The sequence below is a fragment of the Vigna unguiculata genome, chromosome 4 (genome assembly GCF_004118075.2).
Source record: "Vigna unguiculata cultivar IT97K-499-35 chromosome 4, ASM411807v1, whole genome shotgun sequence".
Classification (NCBI taxonomy): Eukaryota; Viridiplantae; Streptophyta; class Magnoliopsida; order Fabales; family Fabaceae; genus Vigna; species Vigna unguiculata.
The window spans coordinates 42,430,673-42,451,130 of record NC_040282.1 but is presented as its reverse complement, the minus strand read 5'-3'; the positions used below and the strand labels follow the sequence as shown (position 1 = coordinate 42,451,130).

The window sequence follows — 20,458 nt, the reverse complement described above, 5'->3', positions numbered from 1 at the left end:
TGTTTTAAGAATATATATCTTTTAAATATAGATATTTTTTAAATCTTAATCAGTTATTTAATATCTCTAATTCTATAAGATAAAATAAAATCTTATCTTTACATCTTAATTTCAATTAACAATTGAGATTTATTTATAAATAACAATAACTTTTCATTATATAGAAAATTGATTACCTTAATTAAAGTGCAATCCAAGATAAGATGCCTTAATAGGAGAAGCACGAGTCATTTACTTAACACTTTCACGTGTTTTTATTGAAATAAAAAGAAAAAAAAAACAAATCTATATTAATTATCAACATGGCTCATATAATAAAATTCGTTATAATCAAGAATCCCATAATATTTTTTAATCTATCTATTTCACCCTATAAATAGAAGCATCGCGAGAGTCCCACAGAGCAATGCATTAAGATTTGAGCTTTTTTCGAAATAGTATTAGCCCCACATCGCTCATAATGTCTTCCGATCTCTCTGGCATACTCCCTCGTGTTCTCATCGTTTCTCGACGAACGCTTCGCAAGAACAAGTTCGTGGATTTCGTCGGTAACTAATCAACCAACTAACTAACTTGATCATTATTTGAATCATCTTTTTCATCATCATCATCATCATCATCGTTATCATCATTTTCAGGGGAATACCATCTTGATCTGATAGTGAGCTATGGCGCAGTACCTGTGATCGTGCCTCGCGTTTCCGGGGTCCAATCCTTGCTAACCAGCTTCGAGCCGATCCATGGCGTTCTTCTCTGCGAGGGAGAAGACATCGAGCCATGTTGGTACCAGCAAGACGACGATAATGGCTCTGCTCTCTCCCCAGAAGAGTTGGAAGAAATCAGAAGGCTTCATTCCAGCGATACCTCCATCGACAAAGAAAAAGACTCCATCGAGTTGAGCCTCGCCAGATTCTGCCTCGAGAGGAACATTCCCTATCTGGGTATCTGCAGGGGCTCCCAGGTTCTCAATGTCGCGTGTGGGGGTACCCTCTACCAGGACATTGGGAAAGAGCTTTCAAAAGGGTGTGCGGAGAGTGATAGAGTGATGCACATGAACTACGATGATTACGATGGCCATAGACATGGCGTGAAGCTCGTAAAAAGCACCCCTTTGTGGAACTGGTTTCATGAGGAAGGTGGAGAAGGAGAAGAAGAAGAAGAGAGGGAGATTTTGGTTAACAGTTACCACCATCAAGGGGTGAAGAGGTTAGCACAACGTTTCGTTCCAATGGCTTTTTCTGCGGATGGTTTGATCGAAGGGTTTTATGACCCTGATGCTTATAACCCCGAAGATGGGAAATTTATCATGGGATTGCAATTTCACCCTGAGCGTATGAGAAAGCCTGATTCTGATGAATTTGATTACCCCGGTTGCCCCTTTGCTTATAAGGTTAAAAAAGATCAAATTTTTTTTCAATCTGATGCTATATATGGTATACATTGTTTACAGATTTAGCTAATGATGCAGGAATTTGTGAAGGCTGTGATTGCTTATCAGAAGAAGCTGAACAATTTAACATCAGTGCCAAAGCCTGTGAAACTCAACAGGGAAATGGAGAACAAGAGGAAAATCATAGTGCGTAGCTTTTCACTTGCGAAAAACCTATACACAACTGGGCGTGGGAATTGGTCCTCTAGAGATTCTGAACTTGAAGCTGGAGCAGAGTTTTTGGAGTCGAACACAGTGTTGAGCGTGCAGCAAGAGAATCGGTTGAAGCAGATGGGAGCAACAGTGAGGAATGCAGGTTCGTATGTGGAGAGACTGAAACTGAACGAAGGAAGAGAAAAAATGGCGAAAAACGTAATGGGGAAGATGACGGTGGAGCAACTTTCTGAGCTTTTGACTTTCTACAGCACCATGGGACAGATTTGCTCTCAGGTTTTGGAGAGAAAGGTGCATGACGTTATGAATGACTTCAGTTGTTGACACCAACTTTGTTTCCTCGTGCCATGCAACATTGGTTGTTGTTCTTTTTTATGTCTTTTAGCGTGTGACTCGTCGCATGAATCTCGTACATATTTCAACTTTTGGCTTGGTTTCCTCTCCGTGAGAGTGATTTTAATGGATTCTTATTACCTTTTATTTTTAGTTTCCAGTGTTGTAATTATAAGACAGTCTTTGTTATGGTTGAAGTTAACAACTACACAAGTTTCATAAATGTCTCACTGTCTTCCGCCCAACAAACGGAAATCAACTATAAAACCACAACTGCCACCCACTAAAAACGGATTTGCAATCCTACATATTCATGCACTAACACTGCATTTGAAGTTATTCAATCTTAAGAATAATCAGGGATTTCAACTGGCCAAGGAGGTTAGGGACAAAAATTCATCCGTATCTTATCGTCGGATAAATATTTGTTTCGTACATGTATTCATATTTATTAGGTATTCGTTATGCGGATATTCATATAATATTTTAATATCCACACATATTTACGAGTACCCTCGAGTATTTACAAAGAAAAAATAAAAATAAATATTTAACAATATATTTTAATTGTATATTCAAATAAACTAAAATACATAACATTCATAAATTTTAAACAAAGTCCAAATAACCCATTTAAATAGTGTTGAATGACAATTTATAAAGAAATGATGTTTTTAAAACTATTTAATAAAAAAAATAACTCATTCAAAATCAATATGTTAATATTTTAATTATTTTTTAATTTTTTTAATTTAAATTATAGTATAGCGAGTACGAGTATATACAGGTACAGTTTTTTTTTAACATGTGGGTATTAAAAATATCCGTACCCGTTACTTATGGATATCTATTTACAATATTCATTTCCTATCCTTGCGAGTTTTATCCGCAGATACCCGCATGTATGAATTTTGTTGACATTCCTCAAAAAAACTCATCTTTACACTTTAGATTTACATTCACTTGCTTTTATATTTAATATATATATATATATATATATATATATATATATATATATATATATATATATATTCATACAGCACATGTATATGGCAGTTTTTGTATTCAAGAGTTATTTATTACCTTTTAATATTTTTACGTTTACTTGTTTAAATCCCTCGGTTTCTTGATCAATACACAGTTTAATTTATTTAGATATGAGGTGTCAAGATAATTAAGATGTAAAAGTTGATGATGAAACGTAAAATAAATTTATTTAATTAACCAATTCTTGTTTCTCTCATGTCCAATGAATATATTAAATGATTTTTAATAATTATATTATTCAATTTAATTAATATTTAATTAGATCTCTTAGTTTTTTATCAATTTATTTTAATTTATTTAGATTTTGGGTACCATGTGTTAAAGTTGTTGTTGAAACTTAACATAAACTTAATTGGGTGACCAATTCTTATTTCTCTCATGTTCGGTGAATGTATTAAATGTTTTCTAATAATTATATTACTCAATTTAATTAAATCACTTAGTTTTCTGATAAGTACACTTTAATTTATTTAGATTCTGCAGTAATAAAATAATTAAGATGTAAAATTTCATAATGAAACATAACATAAACTTATTTGGGTGACCAATTCATCTATCTCGTGCTTAATGAATATACTAAATGGTTTTCAATAATGATATTACTCAATTTAATTAAATCCCTTAGTTTTCTGATCAATACACTTTAATTTATTTAGATTTTGGGGTAGCAAAATAACTATGATGTAAAAGTTCACGTTGAATTGTAACATAAACTTATTTGGACGACAAATTCTTGTTTCTATCATGCTCAATTAATTATTAAATACTTTTTAATAATTGTATTACTCAATTTAATTAATATTTTATTAAATCCTTACTTTTCTTATGAATACACTTCAATTTATTTAAACTTTTGGATGTCAACATGTAAAAGTTCATAATGAAAACGTAACACAAACTTAATTGGGAGACCAATTCTAGCTTTTCTCACGCTCAATAAATATATTAAATGAATTTTAATATTTTTATTACTAAATTTAATTAATACTTAATTAAATTCCTTTGTTTTCTGATCGGTACACTTTAATTTGTTTAGATTTTGGAATATCACCATAATTAGGATGCGAAAATTCATGTTGAAAAATAAGATAAACTTATTTGGGTGACCAGTTCTTGTTTCTCTAATGTTCAATGAATATACCGAATGTTTTTTAATAATTATATTACTCAATTTCATTAATGTTTAATTAAATCTCTTAGTTTTCTTATCAATACACTTTAATTTATTTAGATTTTTGGATATAACATAAGTAAGATGTAAAATTTCATGTTTAAACGTATCATAAACTTATTTGGTTGATCGATTCTTGTTTCTCTTATGCTTGTTGAATATATTAAATATTTTTTAACAACTATATTACTCAATTTAATTAATATTTAATTAAATCCCTTAGTTTTCTTATCAACACACTTTAATTTATTTAGATTTTTTGGTACATAAGTATGATGTAAAATTCATGTTGAAACATATCATAAACTTAATTGGTTGACCGATTCTTATTTCTCTCGTGCTCATTGAATATATTAAATATTTTTTAATAATTATATTACTCAATTTAATTAATATTTAAGTAATGTTTAGAAATGAATTTTAATTGTATTAATATTTAATTTAATTTAATCAGGTGAAAGGTGGTTGTGTCAGTAGTAAAATTTTAATTATTCATTAAAAGATATGAATAGGTAATACAACAGAAAATTTAAAAAAAAAAAGACAACAATTTATATAATTTTACAATTCTGTTCAAGATATCACAATACTATTGTATTACGATTATGCATTAAATGTGACTCGTAAATACTATATAAATAGTAATATCTTATTATATAAATTTTGAGTTTGACTACCTTTATATTTTACTTAATTCAATAACAGTTTTATTAAGATAACCTCCAGCATTAAAATCATAAATAATGTATAATAAACAAGGATATTAATTACAAATAAATGTTAGACATTTCGTTAAAACTAACTGTAATTGTATTTTAAATAATTAAAACCAGTTACAAATTTCCTTTGGGATTTTTATTTTGTTGCGTTTGTTGCATACTTTTATCTGGGGAAGAATTTCAATAGGTATATTTATTGTATTTAAATATAACTTTTATTGTATTTCTAATTTCTAAATGCTACAATTTGAAATATATGTGTGTGGATTTGTTATAGTTTATCCCAAAATTTGGATGATAATGGCTAGAGTAAAGTGCAGTTTAGTATGATAATTAAACTAGTTTAAAATTTATTTTCTATCATTTTTCAATAAATCTAACCATGAATAGATTTTGTATGGATAACAAAAAATTATGAAGAGAAAATATTATTTTGTTTTGCTGAAGCTTTAATTCCACATAAAGCATTGACGAGATTCAGGTTTAATCTTACATGGTCCATTCTCAATTATTTCCCAAGAACATCGATAATGAGAACAATAAAAATCCCTTTCTTCTACATAAATGTTAAAATGATGATCACCATTTGACCATACGAAATGACAAAAGTACAAGGTTGTAGGAATAAAATATTCAGGAAAAAATCGAAAACTATATGTTTGATTAATATTTAGTTTAATCAAACCTAGATCATGATGCTTGTCTTTGCAGCGAAGATCCAATTGCTTCTGCTTCGTACTTAATTTGTTGGTTATTTGAACTGTAACTTTTGTCGGAAAAAGGGGAACTGCACTCACGCTACCTTTCAATTTCACACCAACAACTACCAACAAACAAAGTATTATCATAATTTTGGAAATTGAATCCATAAATTGTCTCTTTGATAGGGTAACTTCAAAGAAGATTAATCTCTTTTCCATCAAGTGAGGCAGACATATAAATACCCATATTAATAACTAACCATTTATTAATAATTGAACCTCTAACTGAAATTTATACAACTGACATGTAAAGTGAAATTTATATTAATTTAATTAAAAAATAAAATTAATCAAGTTTTAAATTTTTCATAAAATTTGGTATTTTTAATTAAGTTCTTATTAAATACTTCTGGTCTTTTAGGTACTCAAAATTCTTATTTGTTCAATTGAGTCTCTAGAGTTTAAATGGTTCCGTAAGTATGATTTGATTGTTATCTTGTCCCCTCATCTTGTTTGTTTGTTTGTATCTGTATAATATGAAATGTGATGTTTTGTAGTTAATATAAAATGGTATTAAGTAATAAAAATCATTTTTCATTTTATATTAATCACAAAATCTTACATTTCTTAACACGAAAAGACAAATAATTAAGATCACATCATAAAATAACGTCACCAAATAAACAAAAAATAAAATAAAAATTAAACTACATGAACTCAGTTGACAAATATAAAAATATTGAGTACCAATAACATTTGATAGGAATTCAAATAAAATTGTTCAAATTTACGATAGACTTAAAAATTAATTAAATTTTTAAAAATGTAAACGAGTTTTTGAAATGTCTTTCTTTAGAACAAAGAGATTTTGAAAAATAAACTCCCATTAGATTAATGGCATTTTAAATGTGAAATATTTTTTATCTATTGGTAAAACATTTGTTACTTTGCACTCATAGAGTAAAAAAAAGTCTAACCTACTTTGTTCTCTTCCTCCTCATTTATTGGTAAACAAAGCTAAGTTAAGTTTGAATAATTATTGACAAGGGATTTTTTAGTTTTGATGCACCAATCTTTCACAACCAATAGAGAGGGGTGAATTGCTTTCTCAAACTTTTGATTTGTTTTTATACTTGAAAAACAGTTTTTGTTAAATCTTTATCAAATTGACAAAAAGAATTTAAGAATGCATATTGTTCAACATTTATACTTAGCAAAAATTAAAAGAGAGTGAAAAAAAGCACAAGAGACAACAAGATTTATATTGGTTCGATTCAAATGAATCTACATCTAGTATCTAGTTTTTCTCACTAGAAGTTCACTATAAAACCACACTAGTCGTTAGTCTAGTCAACTATATACTGGTTAAGTTGTCTCGCTAGTCAACTAGATTGGTTCTGGAACATGAACTTGAGTTCTGTCATAATCTAGTTGATTAGCCAAATAACTTAGTCAACTAGGTACTTCTAGACAACAGCTGATTCATATAATAAGATCACTGCACCTATTGTAAATACGTATTTCAACCAAAAGAAAGAGGAAAGAGTGTTGAATATTTTCTTGGAGCAGATTCTACAGCAAGTGCTTAAGTGTTCATCAAGAATGATAAACAAGATCCAATGAAGAGGGTGTAATATTGACACCAAAGTTGTGTACTGAATCAGGTGTTATTGTTCCATCATTGCTACTGTTTTTTCACTAGTTTCTGTAATTTCTTGAATCTGAAATTTTGTATGTTATCACTGTGATTATGGTAATTGTGTGCAATTGCTTGGAACATTACAATTTTCATATTTCTTGAAGGGGTGTTTCTAGACGTGTGGTTTTAGAGTTTAGGAATTGCATAGGGGTTTTATAGTGAAATTTTTAGTGAGAAAAACTAGAGACTGGATGTAGATTCATTTGAATCGAACCAATATAAATCTTGTTGTCTCTTGTGCTTTCTTTGCACTCTCTTTTAATTTTTGCTAAGTATAAAGATTTGTTGAGGGGGAGATTGTTGCGGGTGACACCAATTGTTTTGTGGTGGAGGCTGGGTGGGCCGAGTCACAATCGAATCATGACGCTTGGGCTCATACACGCTTAAGTAGAAAGAGTTGCTCCTTGACTAATAACGATAGCTTTTGGTCAAGTGATAAGTGCTCGAGTATTAATTTTATAATTAATAAGTATAAAATTCATAATTAAGTGTGACATTTAATGAATTTTGACCTCAATAATTATTAATGCAATTTTATTTTATTTGGAAGACAAAAATGTTCATAAATATTATACAACTATAATGTATAATTTGTTTTATGCATAAAAAAATTAAAATAATTTTAATGTAGTCATAAGTTAGTTAAATAAAATTATATTAAGAATATGAATATTATAACAATATTTTTGTTTAAAGGAATATAATACAATGAGATTCAAATTAAATTTAAAACTCTATACAGTCATCTTTATAATGAAAATGACTAATGCATTATCATATTAAATAATATAAAAAGTATTAAATAATTTTATTTTAAAAATTAATTTTATATTTAATAATAGTAAAATTTCTCGCTATCATATGTTATCATTATTCAACATTTTTACGTTTTCTTTTTAATTTATTTTACGATTGGCCGTGACAATGGTATGTTTGTGAAAACACTTTTACAACGTTTGTTTATTAAATACAAAATGTTATGATTTTATTACGTAGTTAAGAATAAAATAAAAAGTTAAATTGAGGATGAATTAAAAAGTTAATCATTAAATTTCACCGAACAATATTAATATTGGAGGAAAATTAAATTTAATGACATTAAATTTTATTATTTAGTTATTTTAATGACACAATTATGTTAAAATTAATTTATTATTTTTATTTGAGGGTTAAATATGTGTTTGTTCTCTCAAGTGTCAGTGAAATTTGAAAATAGTCTCTCTTCTTCGAAGTTTTCGACTCATTCAGTCATTCATCTCTATAAATGCGTGAATTTAGTCCTTTTACCTAAATTTTGTTAAGTTTATCCTACGTTTCAAACCATCTCATGATAGTATTTAAATTATCTACCCCATTTGACACATTTTCTCTAATGTTAACTTAAATATTATCATAAATGTGTTTGAAACGTCAGCTAAACTTAACAAGAATTAATTAAATTAAAAAGATTAAAATTCACGTATTTCTAGAGATGAATGACTAAATTAGTCAAAAATTTTGGACTAATTTCAAATTTCACTTAAACTTGATGAACTAAAGACATAGTTAACTCGTTATTTAATTATTTTTTAACTTTTGTTTGTTATACATAAAAAAATTATAAATGACATATATATAATATTTATGGATATTTATGTTCACTAACAAAAATAAAATTGCATTAATGATTATTAAAATTAAATTCATAATTAACTATACAATTTTATAAAATTTAATATTCAGTAATTATTTTTAATTAGTGTCAATAGGGCACCCGTTATATTTTAAAAGTTAGTGTTTTAGGTTTTTTTTCTTTTGTTGGTGTTAACTCTGATAAAGATGAATTACTATTAATGGCATTTGAAATTATTAACGTTGCATTAACTATAGCTAATTGCGTTTTAAATAATCATATTAATTACTAGACGTTGCATTTAGGAATTGTCTTTTGCGTTAATTGTTACTTACGTTTTCCTTCGAAATTTGTTACATACTTTAATCAACGCCATTACAATTAATGAAACGTTACAATATGTGATGCAATGAGGACTGAAATTGTAAATATATTAAATAGTTATAGAGAATACTAACCCGTACCCTTTTGTTATTGGTTAAGAAATAATAACGTATTTCGATTTTATCAATTGAAAGTTGAAATAACTAATTTTATTAATTAAAATAATGTAAATTTATATCATTGATTTTATAAAGAAAAAAATATTTTTAAAAATTTTTAAGCAATAAAAATAAAAATTTTGAAACTTAATTAAATCTTAAATTGATACTTTTATTTTATTTTTTTTTTCTGTAATTTTTTTAGATATTTAATATTATTTTTTGTTGATTTTTTTTGTTAATTTAAACTTTTTTTATGTTTAATTATATTTTAATTTTTAATAACATTAAAATATAGTTATTTTATTATTTAACATTTTGTAAATTTTATCGATAAACACTAAATAAATATTATAACAATTGTATAATACTTATGGATTTTTTTTAAAATAAAATAAAATTGCATGCATTGTGATCATGTCATATTTCATTTAATATTACAATTAATTATGAACTTTTATAAATTTTCATTAGTATTAATTATTCTTAACCAGTAATCAATAGTTATATTCAAGGTGATTAAAATCAAGATTATAAGTAGAATTGCAAGTAATTCATATATTCGTAAATCATGAAATCGTAACACAGATAATAAATTTCACTTTATATATATATATATATATATAAGGAGTATAAATTAATCCGATTTATCTTTTGAAAGTTTAAATATGCATGAAAATAGTTAATATAATAAAATATTGAAATACAAAAGGAATTAAAATTAAATAAATTATTCTATTTTATAGATAAAAATTACACTTTTAGGTCAAGATGTTGATAGTGAAATATCGAATCAACTTATTAGTATTATAATATATTTGAGCATAAAAAAAACAAAAAATTGTCTCTGTTTGTTACTGGTCTTCACAAATAATATTTATATAAATTTTTTTATAAAAGAAATAATAAATAGTAATGTTATAATTAATAAATACGAGAAATAATAAATAATAATATTATAATTAATAAAAAATTAGTAAATAATAAATGTTAGTACGCATTGGGTCTATATAAAATTGTGTTTGCAAAACTAAAAAATTATAATTGTCATTTTTAATTGAATTTGTTTGGTTATGTGTTGCAGCTGATTTTTAATTGTATGATTTTTTTTATTGAGAAATGAATTTTAATTGTAGTAATATTTAATTTAATTTAATTAGGTGAAAGGTGATTGTGTGACTGAGAACGCATGTAGAATTTTAATTATTCGTCGAAGAATATGAACAAATAATACAACATAAGATTTGAACAAAAAAATGATTTACACGATTTTATTATTTGTTCTATGATCCTATCATCCTATTATGATTATGTGTGAGATCTGATTCGTAATTACAATATAAATCGTAAAATCTTATAATCCTATTATTTAAATCTCGATTTTGACTACCTTAATTATATTATTATTACTTAATTCAATAACAGTTTTATTAAGATAACCTCCGGCATTAAAATCATAAAAAATATTATAATTGTTATGAATTAATGGTCGTCCATTGATTTATACAATTACTCATATGATTGATAATCATATTATTCATTACTCTTTATGATGTAATATTTTGTATTTACTATTTGATTTTATATCCTTTCTGGGTTACCATATTGTACCTATGAATAGGACTCGTCCTATCAGTAATTAGACACACATAAAACCAGAAGTTGCTCCCTACTCTCTCATTCTCTATTCTTCCTCTCCTTTGTCTCTCTTATTACCTTTATTTTATAACACGTTATCAGCACGAGGGTTATCCAACTGAGCGTGAAGGCATATTTTTTTTTTTTTTTCTTCTTTCTCCCTAAGAACAACGCTCTATATTCCTTAATCGAGGTTCTTTCTAATCTTTTTCTCATTCACAAACTTTATCTCATTTTTTTTTTTGTGTAATGATAATTGTTTGATTTATTTTTCTCTGTCATATTATTATTATTATTATTATTATTTGATTTTAATAATTTCATACATGAAATTTGATTATATTAATATTTTATGTGCTAGTTCTAAAACATGTCAAATCTTGCAAAGCTTGAATTTGCGGCCCTTGATATTTCGGGGGACAATTATTTATCATGGATTTTAGATGCTGAGATTCATCTAGATGCAATGGGTCTGGGTGATGCTATTAAAGAAGGAAATAAAGCATCTGAACAAGATAAAGCTAAAGCTATGATTTTCCTTCGTCGCCATCTTCATGAAGGGTTGAAAATTGAATACCTTACTATAAAAGACCCTTCTGTACTATGGAAAAATTTAAAAGAAAGATATGACCATCAAAAGACCGTGATTTTGCCAAAAGCTCGTTATGATTGGATGCATTTACGGTTGCAAGATTTTAAAACTGTAAGTGAATATAATTCTGCAATGTTTAGAATTACTTCTCAATTGACTCTATGTGGAGAAAGAATTACTGATGAAGATATGTTGGAAAAAACATTCTCAACTTTTCATGCAACTAATTTGCTTTTGCAACAACAGTATCGTGAAAAAGGTTTTCACAAATATTCTGAATTGATTTCATGCCTTCTTGTGGCTGAACAAAATAATGAGCTCTTGATGAAAAATCATGAGGCCCGACCAACTGGTTCTGCTCCATTCCCAGAAGTGAATGCAGCAACATCTGATCCATATAATCATGGACGAGGTCAAGACCATAATAATAATCGTGGTCGTAATTTTGGCCGTGGTCGTAGCCATGGTCGTGGTCGTGGTCGTGCTATTAATCATGGTCGTGGACATGGTTATAAAGGAAATTTCAAAGAGAAACTTCATCAACAGAAGTGGAACAAGAATGCGAAAAAGGAAAAAGAAAGGGGTGAAAATAATGGCAAAAAGGCTGAAAATATATGTTACCGTTGTGGTAGTAAAGGTCATTGGACCCGTGCCTGTTATACACCAAAGCATCTTGTTGAACTCTACCAAGAATCACTTAAAAAGAAGAATGTAGAAACACACTTTGCTTATGAAGATGGTGATTCTGATTATGATCATATGGATACTACTCATCTTGATATTGGTGATTTCTTTTCTAAACCCGATGGAAGCATTGATCACCTTATTGGTGATGGGAGTGTTAGAAAATAATTTTATTTTATGATTAATTTTTAAGACAATGTTTTATATTTAATTCATGTTGCTTTTATATGTACAAGTTTTTATGTTTTTATGAATAAAATCCTCTATTTTATTTTATTTTATTTTTTTTTCTTTCTCTCCTCTTACAAAGTAATCTCTAATATTGATATTTATGTTTATATGAAGAATGAATATTGGCATTAACACCAATGATGAGGATCTGTGCCTTGCTGATAGTGCAACAACTCATACAATTCTCAAGAGTAATAAATTTTTCTCTACTTTGGTAATGCGAGAAGTCAATGTTAGTACTATTTCTGGTACTACAAATATAATTGAAGGCTCTGGAAGAGCTACAGTACTTCTGCCAAGAGGTACAAGATTGCATATTAAAAATGCATTTTATTCTCCTAAGTCCAATAGAAACTTATTAAGTTTCAAGGATATTCGTCTAAATGGATATCATATTGAGACAAATAATGAAGGAGATGTTGAATATCTTTATATCACTCAAATTGAGTCAAATAAAAAATGTGTATTGGAGAAATTATCAGCCTTCTCTTATGGCTTGTACTACACATATATTAATGCGATTGAGACGCATGTTATTGTAAGCCAGAAGCTTACAAATAAGAATGAATTTCTTGTTTGGCATGATCGGTTGGGTCATCCTGGATATATCATGATGCGAAAAATAGCTGAAAACTCATGTGGACATCCACTTAAAAGTCAAAAGCTTCTTCAGTCCAATGATTTCTCATGTACTGCATGTTCGCAGGGAAAATTGATAATAAGACCATCACCAGAAAAAATTAGAAATGAGTCAATCTCATTTTTAGAACGAATACAAGGTGATATTTGTGGTCCAATACACCCACCATGTGGATCATTTAGATATTTCATGGTATTAATTGATGCGTCCACTAGATGGTCACATATTTGTTTACTATCAACTCGAAATCAAGCATTTGCTAAGTTATTAGCACAATTGATCAAGTTAAGAGCCCACTTCCCAGATTATCCAATTAAGAAAATTCGTCTTGATAATGCTGGTGAATTTACATCTCATGCTTTTAATGAGTATTGTATGTCAATTGGAATTGAAGTTGAACATCCAGTAGCACATGTTCATACTCAAAATGGACTTGCAGAATCATTGATAAAACGTCTAAAATTGATTGCACGACCTTTACTTATGAAAGCTAATCTTCCAATGACTACTTGGGGATATGCAATTCTGCATGCTGCAGTATTGATTCGCATCAGACCAACAAGTTATCACAAATACTCTCCTTTACAGTTGGTTTTTGGTCAACAACCAAATATTTCTCATTTAAGAATTTTTGGGTGTGCTGTATATGTCCCAATTTCCCCACCAAAAAGGACTATGATGGGTCCTCAAAGACGTTTGGGAATATATGTTGGATATGATTCTCCATCGATAATAAAATATCTTGAACCATCAACAGGTGACTTATTTACAGCTCGATTTGCTGATAGTCATTTTGATGAATCAATTTTTCCAACGTTAGGGGGAGAAAGAAAGAAACTGGAAAAAAGATATTGGTTGGAATGAATTATCATTATCTCATCTTGATCCTCGTACAAAAGAGTGTGAACTAGAAGTTCAACGGATAATTCATTTACAAAAATTGGCCAACCAATTACCAGATGCTTTTACTGACACAAAAAGGGTAACTAAGTCGCATATACCCGCTGCTAATACTCCAATCAGAATTGATATTCCTGTTGGACAATCTAATATAGCAAATGAATCTCAAACACGCCTAAAGCGTGGTAGGCCTTTGGGTTCCAAAGATAAAAATCCTCGTGTGAGAAAAAGGGAAAAAAGGCAAGATGGCCTAATCGAGGGGGTAAAAGTCCCAAAAGATTCTTTTGACATAATCAATGATTCGGTTCCAGAAGAACCTCAGGTACCTGAAATTGTTGAAAATGATGAGATCTCAATAAATTATGTCATGAATCATAAAATATGGAATCGAAATAAAGTCAATATTGACGAGGTTTTTGCATATAATGTAGCAAAGGATGTCATAAGTGACAATGATGATCAAGAACCAATGACAATTGAAGATTGTCGGCAAAGAAATGATTGGCCAAAATGGAAAGATGCAATCCAAGCAGAATTAGATTCGCTTGCTAAACGAAAGGTTTTTGGACCTGTAGTTCGCACACCTGAGGGTGTAAAACCTATTGGGTACAGATGGGTTTTTGTACAAAAACGAAATGAGAATGGTGAAATTGTTAGATACAAAGCACGGTTAGTTGCTCAAGGTTTTTCACAAAGACCTGGTATTGATTTTGAGGAGACATATTCTCCAGTATTGGATGCAACAACATTTAGATATTTAATTAGCCTTGTTGCACAAGAAGGTTTGAATCTGCACCTCATGGATGTTGTTACAGCCTATTTGTATGGCTCTTTGGAAAATGATATTTATATGAAAAGATCCGAGAATGAATTTGCCATAATTGCTGTTTATGTAGATGACATAAACATAGTTGGAACTCCTAATGAGCTCACAAAGGCAATTGATTGTTTAAAGAAAGAATTTGAGATGAAGGATCTTGGAAGGACAAAGTTTTGTTTGGGATTACAAATTGAGTATTTAAACAAAGGTGTTCTTGTACATCAAGAAGCTTATATAACGAAAGTGCTTAAAAAGTTCTATATGGACAAATCACATTCACTATGCACTCCAATGGTGGTGAGGTCATTAGATGTTGATAAAGACCCTTTTAGACCTCAAGAAAAAGATGAAGAACTACTTGGTCCTGAAGTACCATATCTTAGTGCTATAGGAGCACTAATGTATCTTGCTAATTATACTCGACCCGATATAGCATTTGCTGTAAATTTGTTAGCAAGATATAGTTCTTCACCTACAAGAAGACATTGGAATGGAGTAAAACAAATACTCCGTTACCTTAAAGGCACTATGAATATGGGCTTGTTTTACCCAAATGATTCAAAATTAGATCTAATGGGTTATGCAGATGCAGGTTATTTATCAGATCCTCATAATGGTCGATCACAAACAGGATATTTGTTCACATGTGGTGGCACAGCGATTTCATGGCGATCTGTGAAACAAACAATAACAGCAACATCGTCAAATCATGCAGAAATTTTAGCATTACATGAGGCAAGTCGTGAATGCGTTTGGTTAAGGTCTATAATTCAACATGTGCGACAAACTTGTGGTTTATCCTTGGGAAAAATGAAACCAACAACGATATATGAAGACAATAGTGCATGCATTGCTCAATTGAAAGAAGGATATATTAAAGGAGACAGAACAAAACATATTCTTCCAAAATTCTTTTTCACTCATGATCTTCAAAGAAATGGTGATGTAGAGATCCAAAAGATTCGCTCATGTGAAAATCTAGCAGATTTATTTACAAAGTCTTTGCCAAGGAGAACTTTTGAGCAATTGGTTCATAGGATTGGACTCCGCCATCTTAATGATGTAAGTTTACATGAGGGGGAGAAATTAGAAGATGCAAAGAACAATATTATATAGAATGATGTACTCTTTTTCCTTCACTAGGTTTTTATCCCAAAGGGTTTTTCCTAGTAAGGTTTTAACGAGGCACATTCTTTTATCAATGGACACCCAAGGGGGAGTGTTATGAATTAATGGTCGTCCATTGATTTATACAATTACTCATATGATTGATAATCATATTATTCATTACTCTTTATGATGTAATATTTTGTATTTACTATTTGATTTTATATCCTTTCTGGGTTACCATATTGTACCTATAAATAGGACTCGTCCTATCAGTAATTAGACACACATAAAACCAGAAGTTGCTCCCTACTCTCTCATTCTCTATTCTTCCTCTCCTTTGTCTCTCTTATTACCTTTATTTTATAACAATAATAAACAAGCATATTAATTTTCGTTAAAACTAATTGTAATTGTATTTTAAATAATTAAAACTAGTTACAAATTTCCTTTTGGGATTTTTATTTTGTTGCGTGATTGTTGCATACTTTTATCTGGCGAAGAATTTAAATAGTTATATTTTTTTGGATTTAAATATAACTTTTATTGTATTTCTAAATGCTACAATTTGAAATATATGTGTGGATTTGTTATAGTTTATCCCAAAATTTGGCTGATAATGGCTAGAGTAAGAAATGCAGTTTAGTATGATAATTAAACTGGTTTAAAATTCATTTTCTGGCATTCTTCAATAAATCTCCATAAATTTATACAAAATTATGAAGACAACATATTATTTTGATTTGCAGAAGCTTTAATTCCACATAAAACAATGACGAGTTCCAGGTGCAAGTTGACATGGTCCGTTCTCAAGTATCTCCCAAGAACATCGATAATGAAAACAAAATAAATCCCTTTTTTGTACATAAATATCAAAATGATGATCACCATTTGACCATACAAAGTGACAAAAGTACAAAGTTGTAAGAGTAAAAAATTGGGTATAAAATCGAAACCTATATGTTTCATTAACATTTAATGTAATCAAACCTAGATCATGATGTTTGTCTTTGCAGTGAAGATCCAATTGCTTCATACTTAATTTGTTGGTTATTTGAACCGTAACTTTCTTAGGAAAAAGGTTAACTGCACTCACACCACCACCTTTCAATTTCACACCAACAATTACCAACAAACAAAGTATTATCATAATTTTGGAGATTGAATCCATAAATTGCCTCTTTGATAGGATAACTTCAAATAAGATTAATATCTTCTCTTTCAAGTGAGTTAGACATATAAATACCCATACGAATAACTAACCATCATTTATTAATAATTGAATTTTTATTTCAACTTTATAAAACTGATATTTATATTCACTTAATTAAAAAATAAAATTAATAAAGTTTAATTGGTTCGGTAAGTGTGACTTGATTGTTATCTTGTCCTCTCATATTGTTTGTTTGTATCCATATGTTATCAAATGTGATGTTTTGTAGTTAATATAAAATGATATTAAACAACAAGAGCAGTGACAGAGCATAAGAGGGACCCATGGGAACCATGCTCCCCAGAAATTTTGGTTTTTTTTATTATGTGTAACTAAAAGTTTTGGATTATTATGTATTTTGAATTTTTTTTTAATTATGTGTAGTATATGAGAAATCAATGAGAATTAAATTAAACATTTTTTATTTTTTTATAAAGCATAGTATTTAATGTTAATTAATGATAAAATTCAAAATAAAATATAATAAAGAATAAAAAAATTATTAAAATATATTTTATTTTCTCTCTCATAGTTTTTTGAGTTTCTCACATGTTGTTCTCATCTCTCACTCTTGTCTATTTTCTTTTATTTCTGAAGAGAGAAAACATAATTATTTATAATCTTATTTCTCAATTCTTCTCTTTCATTCTTGAAATAAAAAAAAAATCTCATGAGCCTTTTGTATATTCAATTTTTTATAAACACAGAAGAAAGAAAATATTGTACTATGTTTTTTTTTTTCATTATCGATTTTTAATTGTGATTTGATTAGTATAAAACTATCTTTTCATATTTACGTCTTAATTATATTAAATTGTGATAAATTATTTTTTTAGTCTTAAACTAAGGTATATTGATAAATAATAAGAAAATATATTCATATTTTAATAGTGATAAAAAGGAAATTGTGCATGAAGATAAAAACAAGACAAAGTTAACTCCTTCATATTTCACATATATTCTTAATCATGACCTAATTGTGCAATTACAGAAACTCTTTCTTCTTTCTTAAGGTTTCAAAGAATTACATGTGAGTCATTTCTATTTCTACAACTATAATAGAAAGATCATTTTCTACAACGAAAATTATAAAAACAACATGGCGGAATAAAAATAGAAGATGAATTTTTTGCCGACAATATGATTATTTACATTGAAAATTAAATAACTGAATATTTTAGTTCTGATTCAATTATTTTAGTTCTTCTGATTCAATTATTAATGATTTCAAGAATACGAAGGAACAAATGACAATCCTTTAAATATGTATGATTTATTATATAATTATAGTTATACTAAATTATGTATTCATTATTTTTGTTTTATTGACAATAATTAAATATATAATTTTTTAGTATTATTTTGACTCCCAAAAATATTAACCAAGATCCGTCATTAAATAAAAATCAATTTTCATTTTATATTAATTACAAAATCTCACATTTTAAAAAAAAAATAAATAAATAAGATGACAAAATAAAATAACGTCACCAAATAAAAAAATTAAAAATTAAACTGCATGAACGCAGTTGACAAATATAAAGAATATTGAGTACCAGTAACATTTAATAAGAATTCAAATAAAACTGTTCAAATTTACGATAAACTTAAAACTTAATTACATAATAACATAAACTTATTTGAGTGACCAATTCTTATTTCTCTCAAACTCAATAAATATATTAAATGTTTTTTTAATAATTATATTACTCAATTTAATTAATATTTAATTAAATCTCTTTATTTTCTAATCAAACACTCTAATTAATTTAGATCTTGGATATCAACGTAATTAAAATGTAAAATTTCATATTGAAAGGTAATACAAACTTTTTTGGGTGACCAATTCTTGTTTTTCTCATGCTTAATGAATATATGAAATGTTTTTTAATAACTATATTTCTAAATTAAATTAAAATTTAATTAAATCTTAGTTTTCTAATCAATACACTTTAATTTATTTAGATTTTAGAATATTTAACATAATTATTAAAATGTAAAAGTTCAGATTCAAACGTAACATCGGGTGATCAAATCTTGTTTCTATCATGCTCAACAAATATATTAAATATTTTTTAATAATCATATTACTCAATTTAATTAATGTTTAATTAAATTCCTTAGTTTCTAATCAATACACTTTAATTTTTTATAATTATATTACTCAACATAATTAATATTTAGATTGAAGAATAATACTAGTTACAACTTTTTAAAAGTTGGGTTTTAGATTTTTTTTTTTAAAACTCTGCTACGGATGAATTACGGTTAATGGCATTTAATATTATTATTACATAGGATAGACGTTCCATTAATTATAATTAAATGCGTTTTAAATAATTATTTTAATTACTAGACGTTGTATTTCAATTAATTATATTTATTAGATTTAAATATAACTTTTATTATAGTTCTAAATGCTATAATTTGAAATATATGTGTGGATTTAGTATAGTTTAACCCAAAATTTGGATGACAATGGCTAGAATAAAAAGTGCAATTTAGTACGATAATTAAACTAGTCTAAAATTTATTTTCTAGCATTTTTCAATTTGATTCATATATAATGTAAATATTATTTAATCTCCATAAATTTATAAAAAACATTGAAGAAAAAATATATATTTTTCTTAGAAGCTTTAATTCCATGAAAAGCATTGAGGAGATTCAGAATTAATCTTACATGGTCCGTTCTCAAGTATCTTCCAAGAACATCGATTGTGGGTACAATATACATCTCTTTTTTCTACATAAATGTCAAAATGATGATCACCATTTGACCATACGAAGTGACAAAAGTACAAGGTTGTAGGAATAAAATATTCAGGAAAAAATCGAAAACGATATGTTTCATTAACATTTAGTTTAATCAAACCCAGATCATGATGCTTGTCTTTGCAGTAAAGATCCAATTGCTTTTGCTTCGTACTTAATTTGTTGGTTATTTCAACTGTAATTTTTGTAGGAAAAAAAGGAGCTGCACTCACGATACCTTCCAATTGCACAACAACAACTAACAACAAACAAAGTATTATCATAATTTTGGAGATTGAATCCATAAATTGTCTCTTTGATAAGGTAACTTCAAAGAAGATTAATCTCTTTTCTATGAAGTGAGGTAGACATATAAATACCCATATGAATAGCTAACCATCATTTATTAATAATTGGACCTCTTACTAACATTTATAATAAAATGTGTTTGAAATATCAAATAAATTTAATAAAATTTGTTTAAACAGATTAAATTCACGCATTTACAAAAT

The 20,458-nt window shown here is 27.9% G+C and overlaps 1 protein-coding gene across 1 annotated transcript; it reads left to right on the top strand.

The window, feature by feature from the left end:
- The first annotated feature begins 394 nt into the window (after positions 1 to 394).
- On the top strand, positions 395 to 2,125 carry LOC114181006 (putative glutamine amidotransferase GAT1_2.1). Its single transcript, XM_028067316.1, has 3 exons — positions 395 to 548; positions 639 to 1,390; positions 1,469 to 2,125. Exons 1-3 carry the CDS (start codon positions 461 to 463, stop codon positions 1,925 to 1,927), a joined length of 1,299 nt encoding a protein of 432 aa, XP_027923117.1. The 5' UTR covers positions 395 to 460; the 3' UTR covers positions 1,928 to 2,125.
- The last annotated feature ends 18,333 nt before the right edge of the window (positions 2,126 to 20,458 follow it).